The sequence below is a fragment of the Manacus vitellinus genome, unplaced genomic scaffold (assembly GCF_001715985.3).
Source record: "Manacus vitellinus isolate BGI_N305 unplaced genomic scaffold, ASM171598v3 scaffold_4_pilon, whole genome shotgun sequence".
Lineage (NCBI taxonomy): Eukaryota > Metazoa > Chordata > Aves > Passeriformes > Pipridae > Manacus > Manacus vitellinus.
Genome location: NW_021940604.1, coordinates 13,320,286 through 13,333,680, shown reverse-complemented (window position 1 = coordinate 13,333,680; position 13,395 = coordinate 13,320,286). Strand labels below are relative to the sequence as shown.

General features: G+C 36.6%; 1 protein-coding gene across 1 annotated transcript in view; it reads left to right on the top strand.

The window, feature by feature from the left end:
* LAMA2 (laminin subunit alpha 2) overlaps positions 1-13,395 on the top strand; it is a 273,953-nt gene that overhangs the window by 218,441 nt on the left and 42,117 nt on the right. Inside the window, exons 41-45 of the mRNA XM_018078006.2 lie at positions 698-814; positions 4,099-4,281; positions 6,647-6,801; positions 8,394-8,537; positions 9,434-9,567. Coding sequence (XP_017933495.1) covers positions 698-814; positions 4,099-4,281; positions 6,647-6,801; positions 8,394-8,537; positions 9,434-9,567 — 733 coding nt within the window. The remainder of the gene's footprint in view (positions 1-697; positions 815-4,098; positions 4,282-6,646; positions 6,802-8,393; positions 8,538-9,433; positions 9,568-13,395) is intronic.

Here is a 13,395-nt window from a genome sequence, read left to right as displayed (position 1 = left end):
AATATGCCAAATATGACACACCTGTGCCTTTAATTTGTACTAGTTCTTCGATTTGAACAAATTCTTAGCTATGAATGTTATTTACTAGACAGGCATTTCCCCTAAAAATTTAGTATGTTTGTTTCATAATAACCTGTTGTTAGTGTGTTCTTCTCATATTGATGATCAGTGCCAGGGTGATCTTGTATTTTCCTCGGATGTTATGTCAACACTGGTTATCTTTGAGAAAATCCAGGAGGACTAGGCTGTGGCCAAATTACGACAGCTAGCTGACCTAATCATGCTTGCCTCTCATTCAACTCATTCAACTTAGACAACCAGCTTAAGAAGGCTCAATCTAGGAATCAAAACTGTGACTAACATCACAGTTGTTGAATCCATCATTATGTGAATTTGTCTAAATCATAACATCTGTGATTGTAGTTCTTTCCTCTGCACGCCTTAGAAAAACTCATGATAAATATACAACAGTACAAGGAACTGAAGCATTTAAATACCATGGAACTAGGGAACTTAAAGAAACAGGAGAAGATGATCAGTGAACACTACAACAAGTTCTACTGGACTTCCTTATTTACATAATATAATATCTTAATGAAAAATGACTTGCTCGTTATTATGCATTTTAAGTTTTGTGCAAAGAAAGGGTAGTGGAATCAAAGAGTTAAAGCTTCTGTATCGTATGGACTTTTTATAGAAAATGGGGATGATCTGGACAGCATGCAGAACAGGCTGAAAGATGCTGATGAGAAGAATACCAATCTCCTGAGAGCTTTGAATGAAACTTTAGGAAAGCTGTCAGCCATTCCTAATGGTAAGTTGGAAAAGTGTTGCAACACTTGACTCATCTCTGTTCTTTTGTTTCTTTTTCCATCACTTAACATCCATCTCGTCAATCTTTGCCCGTGTCCACACTATGTCTACTTTAACCATTGGCTGTTGTTATAAGATGAAGATGAGCAATGTGAGAGAGAAAACTGAACAGAAAAGTTACGTGGTATCAGTTTGAATGGTAAAAGGTACCATGCTCTACAGTTTGAAGAAGGTTTCTGAAGGAAAATAATTATGATAGCAGGATATGGTATACACTCTGAGAAAAACAGTCTTTTGTTTATATGTGAAAAGTCTTTTTATGAAACTACTGTTTAATGAACCATTATAATTTCACCAGTGTAATTTAACCAAAGAAGCATAAGACTTACTGACTTTACAGAAAAAGCAGAGTGAAATTTTCTGGATTTTGTCTTACCTTTCTACCACACTCTCAATGTTTCCAGTCACTGTTTGGTGTTGTATATGTTTTTTAGCTCTAAAATACTTATGACTGGAACAAATTTTCCTCAATGGACTCTGAAGTGCTGTTGTGTTACAACCCACCCCTGAAGCCAGGGTAACTGAGACTGAGTGACCAGTGTTTGTACATATATATATGGCAGGTTTATTTTAGAACAATTTAGTTGCAACGGAAAGGAGGTCTGCCATCCTTTTGGTTATTAACTATAGAAATATAACAATATAAAAGTATAAAAATATCACTGGAGAAAATAAACAAGGAAAAGAGATAAAGATAAAGAAAAGCTAAGAGTAGGTAGCAGAGAGGAAAGATATCACCACCAGTGGATTCAGCAGGAGACTAGGTCCTTGCAATTTAGATGTCTGTTAGCCAAAGTGATGGTTGCAGTCTTGATCCCTCTGGGGTCAAGGAAGCCCCACACAACATAAAGTTCAAGGGGTTAATATACACTCAGGTTCAGATGGGAATACCCAGGTACCTTCCTAGGGGGGGAGTTTTACTGTGTTTGATGCAACACTGTGGATCATGTGTGGTCCTCTGGTGGAAGGCCCCAGAAATTAGTCTGAGGTCTTTGATGGTTTATGATATGACAGCTGCCCTCTCAAACCAGCATAGGTGAGCCAGTTATGCCTTATCAGAAGGGATGAGTACCTTCAGGCCTGCATGCAAATGTCCTGATACATATCCTGGGAGGGGGAGTTTTACGCCTTTGCCTGTGTAAGGAGGACATTGGCATGATAAAAAGCATTATCCCTGTCTTGAGGGATCCGCCTCTTATTGGCCTTTTCCCTTATCTGGCACAAGAAACAACTTCTTGCTAAACAAAGATCAGTTTGTTGATGATCTTCCAGTGATGGGTGTGCACCCTCACTGCACATGGGCTGTTCTTATGCAAGTCAGAGGTTTCACCCCAGGCACTCAAAAACCATCCTTCTCCCCTTCATCTGCAGGCTGCAAATGTGGTCTCAGCAAAGCACCTGCTGCTTTTGTCAGTGCCCAATTTTTTGAGTCATTAACCGTTAATATTTCAGTCTCTCACATATGCACATTTTTCATTCCATATAGACATTTTTTTCAAAAACAAATGTAATATTCATTAAAATCCCAAAGTCCTCAGATGTTAGCTACATTGTGTTGTGATAGCAAGAGACAGGGAGTTACAGCAGTTTCATTATAATGGACAGTGAATGATAGAATGAATGTTTTAGAAAATAAGAAGATTTTAATCAATGTATTCTGCTATGACTTTTCTCTTCAAGGAATACTTTATAAACTGAAGTTATGCCTTAAGGAAAGGCTCTAAGGAAAATCTATATTCTGTCTGGTTTCTGATGGTCTAGAAGGTTCAGACTGCAAGTAAAACCTTGGCATGAAAAACAATTTACTATTCATGTTGTACATTTTTGTGGCTTTAAGATTCCAACTAACTGAAAAGTTTTGGTTTGGATTTAGTAATCCTTGGAATCAGTCATTCACAAAATAAATTGTTTAATATTTTGTCCTCACAGTATACCATTTCTTGGGTTTTGGTCACAGATATTGACATGAGTGTTTGTCTTCTTGTGCACAGATAGATGTCTCAGTCAAACAAAATGGATGTCTAAGGCCTGTTAACCTTAGGACACAGATTACTAAATATGGAACATGTAAAATAAATATGAAATATGCAATCATTAGCAATGCATTAAACTCTTGGCAGATTAGAGTTACAGGATGCCTGTTCTTGGGACAAGGACACTCATCAAAACAAGCTGATGTTTATTAAGAATGAAATTCAGAGCAAATAAATGGCATGGATAAAAAAATCCAGTAAATTAGTTGTCCGACAGGACAATAATCAATGAGGAAGGGACGAGAAATGACCCTGTGATATATCTTGTTCAAGGATTCAAGAAACCAGAGAACCAGAGAACATGACTCCGCCGTGGTTTGGTAATAGGCTGGGAGTTCACATCAGTTCCCTTGCAAGCTGTAGTGTCCACCACATTTTCTGCCTGCTCACTTCCTCACATCTATGGGAATTTAGAAAATCTCTGCTCCCTAGCCAAACACAGTCTGTGCTACTGGCCCATCATGTGCAGTATTCTCAGCCTGACAACAGCACCTGATCTGCATGATAAGTTTTAAAGCAATCCAGTTTACACAGGATCTGAATAAGTACCTACTTGAATATTTAGCTGTCTGTTTTATCATTTATCAATGGCAGAATCAAAACCATTCAACTTGAATGTTTTCACCCCGAAGACAGAACACTGGTTTCCATTTTTCAGGCAGAGAGGTGGGGCAGTATTAGACTAATTGCTTTGCTCAAGGTCACCCATGATGTCTATGGATGTATGTGATTAACTAGGGCAATGGATCCTTGGTCCCCTGATTCACAAAAATATTTGTCACAGAGTTAGATTTCTGTACTCTGTACATCAGAAGATTGAAACTCCTATTTCTAAATATCAAATATTATATCTGACTGGTTAACCAATGAGTCAACAGCAACAACAAAAATTGCATACAATTTTACTTCCTGAAAATTATTTTTCCTTTGCATACAAATGGGGCTGGAACCTTTTTTCTTCTTTGCATGCATTTGATGTCCCAAAAAAGATATAAAGGGCCAGATTCTGCAGTCAAAACTTACAAGTAATAATGTCTTGCTATGTGTGAAATAGGAAGTCTCAAAGAACTATATAACACAGTTTAACTGTGTTTAACTACGTAACACAGTAGAACTTTTACCCAAGTTTATTCTTAAGATGTGTGGAAGAAACTTCTGTACTTATCACTTCATTATCCTTTTCTACCTACAGATACAGCTATAAAGGTACAGGCAGCGAAGGACAAAGCAAGACAAGCCAACAGTACTGCAAATGACATCCTGGCCCAAATTAAAGACCTCAATCAGAATCTCCTGGGCTTGAAAAACAACTACAGTAAACTTACAGATGATGTGGCCAAAACAAATGCTGTTGTGAAGGATCCTATCAAGAACAGTAAGATCTTTTTGGTTGTTTAGTGGTGGGTTTTTTTCAGTTTGTGGTTTTCATTTCATATCTCAAAATGAAACAGAGACACTCCAGAATTGCACTCATATAGCATTCTACAGTATGCTGGGATAAAAGGAATCTCTATCACTTCTATTTTCTGGACTTCTTATATATGAAAAAGGACAAACTAACAATTCTGTGATTCTGCGAAAAGAATTTTAAATCTTAATGCTAGTAGTTGAAAGAAAAGCTCATGTCAGCACGATGAAAATGTAATGGATAGATTTGTTCCACAGACTACTTTTTAAAGTATTTAGGAGGTGAATAATCAAAGATTCTGACTAGCAGTTCACCACTTGATTCAAGCAAAATAGCCCACACTGTACCTGTCTTCAGTCAATCAGATAATCAGTCCTTGGAGAAATGCATGACTTCTTTCTTATACATTACTATTTTTGGTAGAGCACTGAAGATGCTTAAGAAGAAAGAAAGAAAGGAGATTCTGGGAATGGGCTTTTGTCTGCTTTTTTTTCTTCCCCACCACGGTTTCTGTTATCAAATGTGATAATTGCTTTAGCATTTTCACTTTGGTTATGATGGATAACAGATTAATTCTAAATTACAACACATTTTATGGTAGATTGTTAGACCCTATCCTACAGACTACACAATCAGACCACAAAACCAGAGTGTCTTTAGAAAATTACAGAAGGACTAATTTCTTAGCTACCCTGGGCTCCCCAGCTTGTTGTCAACTTGATGAAGCTGGGCACCTAAAAACATACAATTTAGGATGTTTTCATTCTCATTCTATGGACAAATATCCTCTTCCAATTGATGCTGTACAATGTCCTGATTGTCCCCAGTCACCTTTATCTTGTTTGCATTGCATAGTGGTCTTAACACTTGCAAACTGTTTCATGTCAGATAAAGCTTAACTGGAAGATGTTCTCCAGAAGTACGCTTCTACCATTCTTCAATTGTTAATGGATACTCAGATTACAGAATGAGATTAAAGTAATGTAGAGTAAACCATTCCAGATGTATAAAGTGAACATGTTGGCACTCATGACTACATGCTGAAGTAGACATAGCCTCTCTTCTATGTCAAAATTCAGGCCCTGAATTCTCATTTTGTAGATGTGCAGAGTACAAACGGTAAAAAGTTTTTTATAGACTCATCTTCTCCTTTATTTTACTTTACATGTCTGTTTAGATCTTCAAAATGTTCTCTTACATTACCTTCTGTTTTTTCTCTTTTCTCTGTCTCCATATCTTGCCTGCAGAAATCTGTACGTACATTTTTCTTGCTTGCAGCTTTTAGTGTGCGTTTTCCGGTAAACGATGATTCACTGCTTACCACCAAAGCTTCTGCATGGTGCTCTGTTTCACATTCATTGAAATAGCTAAATAGTCACTTTTTGAAAACTTTGAGATAAAGTGACTTACTTGGCAGCTAGTTTACCTTACGTGAAACCTTGAGAAGCATCTCGAAGGTTTGGTATGAGTGTTTGGGTGATGATCCAAAAACAAGATATGCAATAATTTCTGCTTTATCTAAGCATTATTTTTATTGCTATTACTATTATTTTCATGTAAAATACATTCTTTTGGTAAATGTGTGTTTGTCCCTTTCAATGTCATCCACAAAAGCCCACACCCTCATTCTAGCCAAGTGTTGTAATAATTAGATCTGCTGATGAATTGTCAAAAAAAGGCATTATTCACTAGCTTTGTGTTGAGAGGCAAAAAAGTAATTTGAAGCTTAAAGAAAAAAGAGGCAAAAATATCCATGTAAAATAATTAAGTGCACCTGAAAAAAAGAACATCTGCAGTTTACTACCACTGTGTTTAAATCTGCTTTCAGTACACATACAGAATTTTAAGCTTGCGACCAGAATGAAGCTTTTTCTATTTGTGCCCATTATAATTAATTCAAGAATTAATTTCAAATTCATTTTAACACTGTTTCAGAAATTACTAATTGAAACTAACCAGTTTTTGTTAATCTAGCATATTTCTTTAAAATTGGAGTTTAAAAAAAAAGAGGAAAGCAAATATTTCATTCATAATGTATTTCACTACAGGAAATGTTTTCCATTAGTATCATCCTGACCTGAAGCATAGTTACATCTTCAAAATCCTGCTTTAACTCATGTTTTTGCTACTTTTGCTGTTTTAACTTGATTCTAAATATTCTGAAATTATCTTATTCTGTTCAAGTAGCTTCCTGGTCTATGTGTACCTCATAGTAGCATATACTGTCATCTGAGCATTGTGTATGCAGAATTTTCTTGGATTTTATTTTTGCAATGTCTAATTAGTCTCTGCCACTATTCTCTAAAACTCTGCCTTGTTCTTTCTTATGAAGTTGCTGATGCAGATTCCAGTATTAAAACCCTAGAAAAGGAAGCAGATCGCCTGTTAGATAAAATCAAGCCAATCAAAGAACTTCAGGATAACTTAGGGAAAAACATTTCTCAAATAAAAGAGCTGATAAACCAAGCTCGGAAGCAAGCCAATTCGGTAAGTCCTCTTTCTCAAAAAAATGACTTTTTGAATATTGATGGGATTTTATTTTCCACTTTTTTATTTCTTTTCCATAGTGTAAACCCTTCCTAATTCTAAACAGAGTAAAGAGAGAAAATAATGGAGTATAATTTCTCAGATAAAAAGAGAATATTCTGATAATTTTCATTCTGTGTCGTTTCTTCATTTCAACCCTGCACTTGTTAAATTGATAACATCTGTAGGAATGTATCTGAAAAGGTTATTATTTAAGTATTGTAGATGATAGTACAACAGAAAGGTCACAATATAATTGGTTTTTTGTGAAAACAAAAATGTATTTTTTTGTTTCAGCAATTATATTAAGCCCTATATTTCATTTCATAGAATTTACATTACTCAAGAATGACACCAACTCAAATTCATTGAAATTGCTGAGTATATTTGTTTTTCCCATATTTTTGATTTTTCTTTGTCCAGTAGCAGCGTTGAGGACTCAAAATGGACTCTTGTCCATTTAGGGAGTTTGGAGTCCACCTCCCTGACTCAGTAATGCTATCAACTTGAGGATCAGCTGGTTAATAGTGAGGTTATTCAGCTTGTGACCAAAATAACAAAGGGAAAAAAATCTTGAAGATGGTACTTAAGAAATCTTCCTCAAAAATGTTTGAAAAATAGTGGAAAAAAGCAATCTACAGGGTACTAGGACACTGTGAAAGAAGTGCATTCCATATACTTGATGAAATTTGCACAGAGTAGAAAGATAGGCTACAGTAATGGTATGTTTTACTAAAGGCTTTGAAGTAATTAACTGCTCAGCATTTCTGTGATAGGGAAATTGTGAATTTGGTCCTCTAATGGATCTCCTTTTTACCAAAGTTTGCCCTAAGCATAAGATGATACTATTATGTGCATTTCCTCTAATGCATAAACATGTCTAGCTGGGATTGAAATACCATTGTACTGTCATTATGTCTGTGCTGGCATTATGAAAGCAAACAGTAAAGTGTTTTTATCTGTGCTCAGAGCCTGAGGAAACTAGTACATGTATCCAAATGCATATACCACTCAGCTGTGAAAATAAAACTTAGTTATGAATGCCAACTCCATTATGGACTATGTAAAAGCAGTGATAGACACAACTGTTGGTTTAAAAATAATAGTGAAAAAGTGTCTTAAATTGGCATAATCAAAGATATTACAAGAGAAAAATAGATCATTCTGACTACCCAATAGCAATATACTGTGATTCCTTTAGGAATGCTGTTTATTTTTCTTTCTGTATATTCCACTTACAGACTGTCTGTACTGCTAGAATTCCACTGCTGCTTGCATTAGACCATTATATCTTCTAGCTATTTTTAGTCTATACAGTTTGTTCTTTCAAATCTGAATGCCAGAAAAGGCTTTTATTTCCTGTTAATAAACAATTCCAGAAAGAAAATTCCATTTCTACCTCCTCTGCATACCCAAGCAACTCCTTGGTACATGTAACAAAAAAATGTGAAGAAAAAAAAGTATATTTTTCTAATTAGTTGGAAGCATCCATAGTTAATTCTGGAATAATAAGCAGTGAACTGAATTCTTTCTGCTATGCTTCTTTTTTGAAGATCAAAGTGTCCGTGTCCTCTGGAGGCAATTGTATTCGCACATACAGACCAGAAATAAAGAAGGGAACATACAACACCGTCATTGTCAATGTGAAGACTGTAGTTGCTGACAATCTGCTTTTTTACCTTGGAAGTGCCAAGTTTGTGAGTCTGTCTCCTGCTTTTCATGTCAGAGTTGCTCGATCGGATCAGACTACTGACAAATATAGAGGATGAGAAAGGCTTTTTTTTTCTCACAGAGGCTTCAAGGCAGTAGTAGAGGGTCTAAGATAATCTAGACATATACTGTCTTTGGTATTAATATAGAAACTTCTAATATATGACCAGCAAATTTTTAACATATATCTTTATTTTAACTAAATATGAAATAGCAGGCTCGTACATGAACTACATTAGAGCTTTAAAATTCTTGGTGTAACTAGAGTAATTTTGGAATTGGTTGTGCATTTTCCCTTGGGAACGATGTAGCTAATCACATTGCATCTGTCAAAGCTTCTACTTATTGTCATTTTAAGTCGACTACAATTTCAAGCATAGCAATGGTGACTGATTCAGTTTCCCATGAGGCCTGTAGGAGGTAAACTTCTAGAATAACCAAAAATAATTCAGTAAGTGGAAAAAGTATTCTATTACCAACATTTTAAACTATGTATTTTATTTACCTAATACAAAATGAAAAGGCTAGATGTCATCATGTATCCCAACATCTTTCTGCCATCCAGGGGATATTTCAACAATATTTTTCCGAGTTTAATCCCTCTCTCAAGGGGTAAAATATTAACATTTGTATAAGTCTGGCAGTCATTTACTCACCTCTCTCATCACTGAGAGAAATCATTTGCCATGTTTGCCTTAAGATTCCTTGTTTGAACCAATGAAAGGAGGAAAAAGAGAATCATTTTAGATCACTGTGAGAATTAATGTTCATACTCTAGTGTCTATATCTGGGCTTCTCATGCCTCATTAGACCTGAAATGTGAAGGTTTCTGGAAAACTTCCTTAATTAAAGTATGAGATTGCTTTTTGTATTTTACATGTAGACTGACTTCTTGGCCATAGAGATGCGCAAAGGCAAGGTGAGCTTCCTGTGGGATGTAGGATCTGGAGTTGGACGAGTTGAATATCCAGATTTGACGATTGATGATGGGTTTTGGTACCGTATTGAAGCCTCCAGGTAAGTATATATTTCATTTCCAAGATTTTAGAAAAAATGGCTAATATGAGAAATTCTGGTTTGGTTTAATGAAAGCTTTTGAACCTACATCCGTTAGTACCAAAAGTGTATACACTACAATTACTTTTGAAATGTGAATTGTTCTGTGTCAAGAATTCATTTTAATCATATAGTTCCCCTCTAGCATCAAGAATCTATGACTGATTATATTCCCTTCTATTTACCTGTCACTCTATCGATTCTCTTCTTCGACCAGCTTCCTTTTAAAATTGGTTACAGGTTTTTGGCACTCAAATGGATAACTACTATACCTTTCTCCTTGAGTTTTAAAGAGGAGCATCTTTTCTGAATTTGTGGTCTTGAGACAGTACTGCAAATGAGTGGTCTGTCATACAGCAGTATCTTGATTCTCAACTCAAAATGCTGTTTCCATAGGCAAAATGTCTTATCGAACTGGAGATATTTAAAACAGATAGAGTTTATGAAAATTAGAGAAGGAAATATTCTGGAAAGATAAAATACATTTTGTAGTTTGAGATCCATTGTTTAATGCTTTTGAACTTTAGAAATATAGATACATAAATATTCAAATTCCAAATTTGTTAGCTGAAGCTTATATTTTCCACTCAACCAAACATATGACATATGGTGTAGTAATTACAGCATAAGGATTGCATAACTTTATAGCCTTTATCTTAAACAGATCTCACTAATTTAGATAACATCATCTGTATTGTAATTTGATAGAAAGCTGAGTAATTTCTCCTGCATCATTACAGTTAATTTCACAGAATACTAAGCATAGCACAGACAATATAGTCAGAAAATGAGAGAATGAAGGAGAAAAAAAACAAAGCACTCTAATTTTGGTTACATGCATAGCTCTCAGAGGAGGAAATGGCATCCAGTTTAAATAATTTAGTGAAATCACAGAAATCAGGCATTCCGAGCAGAGAATTAAATAAAATTATGGCACCATCTCCAGAAGCTGGCTTAATGAAACCTTATTGCTAGGAAAATACAAACTGGGGTACAATACAAATTGTTGAAATCTTCACCAGTTCATATTATGCATACTAAAGCAGCTTCATGACACAGTAATGCCAGGCTTTCATTTACAAGAAAGCTGCTTCAGCAGAATATGGAGCCAGGACATGGTATAAAATTCACGCATGCTACAAAAGCCCATTACCTATTAGCTGGTTGTTCCGGATATATAGGGTGTGCTTGCCATTAGTTTTGAATAAAGTGCTGGATCAGCTATTTAGAACGATTACAGCTGCACAAATCAAAAGTACATAGCAGTGTTTGGGAGAATTACACTGCAGAGGCATTAGTTGGATTTGTGGGATTAAGATGATGAGCTTGGAACTGATTTTGCATTCTTAAGGCAGACTTCAAAAAATGTACCCTATAGAAGAGTCTTCAACTTTGAATATTTTAGTCCATTTGGTAGCTTTTCTCTAACACCCTTCATAAGCCGTTGAAGAGTTTTACTCATTTCTTTGCCTCACACGTTTTCTCTTAATTTCTGCTCAGTTCCAGCCACAGGCTTTTTCAGCCTGACATAACCACCTGAATAGCTGGAGCAGGGCATGTGTTTAGAATGTGGACATAAGATGAAATTTTGGCCTTGCTGAATTTTGCCATAGTTTTCAGTGGTGGCAAGCATTAACAATAATAATGATATGGTGTTAAACTCACCATGGGTTGATAAGAGTTCTTAATCAAGGATCCCAAAGGGACTTGAACAAAAAAGACATGTGGTGGCACAGAAGTTGGGAAATTCTTAAGGTCACTCAGCATTCTGAATGAAATCTAAATATGAAAAATCTGACTGTTGAGTAATGTTCAGAGGTGTTCAGTTGACGCCTGCACCAAAATTTCCAGTTATTTAAGGCTAAATTGATAATAACTGCATCTGTTTTCCAGGGACACTTTTAATTTTCATCACCTTTTCATTTAAAGCACACTGATCCTTTGCATTTTATTGTATATGCAGAGGTTAGAAAGGAAATATTTTGAATTCTTTTTAATGGAATTGAAGTAAAATTTATTTAGTCCTATAGGAATAAATAAAGGAATTCCCTATACTTTGTTGGTACAGGAGTCTAACAAATGTCACTTACAGAGTTACCTGCTTACAGAGGCAAATCTAATTGGCATCAAGAACTGCAATCAATCAAAGTTTCAATTAACAAAGGAAAATCTGGCATAACAGTATGTGACAAAATAATTTAAAGGAGATTTACAACATGCAGATAATGTCATTTTTGTGAGACAGTCAAATGGATGAGAGAATATTTTTGAGACTCACTAGATCAGTAAAGCAATGTCACTTCAATTCAGCAGGCCTCAATTAGGAGCAGAACCTGATTAGTTTTGATTTTAATCGACTGTAATTTAAGTATTACCATTGTTTTGATTGTTTATGACAGAGTTTAAGCAGTGCCCTTCCTTTGAGGACAAAGGATGCTTGAATCACAAGTTCACTTTAGACACATCCAGTGTAGCTCAGCAAGAATTCAGTCTTAAACTACTGTAGCATTTCTAAGCCATGTTTTTCAGTGAAGTTTTTCTGTGCTTTCAAGGGGTCAGGGAGCAGAGGTTTCTACATGGTGTTTTGTAATCTAATGTTGATTACTTGCAAAAGTCATCTCATTTACCTCATGCATCTCCTAAAGAGCAAACACTGCTTGTATGATATTACATAATTTTTTCATGGAATCATAGAATATGCTGAGCTGGAAGGGACCCGCAAGGATCATGAAGTCACCCCAAGAATCACTCTGTGCCTGAGAGCATTGCCCAAATGCTTCTTGAACTTAGACAGGCTTGTTTCTGTGACCACTTCTGTGGAGAACCTGTTCCAGTGCTCAACTACCCTCTGGGTAAAAAAACTTTTCCCTGATATCTAACCTAAACCTCCCCCGACTCAGCTTCATGCCATTTCCTCGAGTTCTGTCACTGGTCACAAGAGTGAAGAGATTGCTACTTGCCCCTCTGCTTCCCCTCATGAGGATGTTGAAGACTGCAATGAGATCTTCCCTCAGTCTCCTCTTCTCCAGGCTGAACAGACCAAGTGACCTCAGCTGCTCCTCCTACGGCTTCCCCTCCAGACCCTTCACCATCCTTGTGGCCCTTCTTTGGCTGGTCTCCAATAGCTTAATGTCTTTTTTATAATGTGGTGCCCAAAACTGTACACAATGTTCAAGGTGAGGCCACACCAGAGCAGAGTAGAGTAGGACAATCTCCTCCTTCCACCAGCTGGCTGTGCTTTCCCTGTCCCCAGGACACAGTTGGCTCTCCTGGCTGCCAGGGCACTGCTGACTTATATTCAACTTGCTGTTGACCAGGACTCTCAGGTCCCTTTCCACAGTGCTGCTCTCCAGCCTCTTGTTCCCCAGTCGGTACACACAACCAGGAGTGCCCCATCCCAGGTGCAGAAACTTGCCCTTGTTAGACTTCATACAGTTGGCAATCGCCCATTTCTGATTTTTTAAGGTCTCTGTTCAGGGCCTCCCTGCTCTTGAGGGAGTCAACAGCTCCTCCCAATTTAGTGCCCTAATCAGTGCCTTTTTGCATGTCAGCCACACAGTGCTGGTACATCTTCTATAATCCTCCAGTTTTACAGAACTGACTATCACTAGAACAATATCTTCTAACCTGATGACTTGTCATGCACAGGATAGAAATGTCTTTTTGCTGTCAAGTTAGCCAGGATCTTCCTTTAAGCTCCATTGTCCTCCATAAATAAGAGAGAATTATTTATGGCAGAGACTCCATTGTTAGCATTTCAGTCTGTTTGAAGATGAAAGACATGCATAC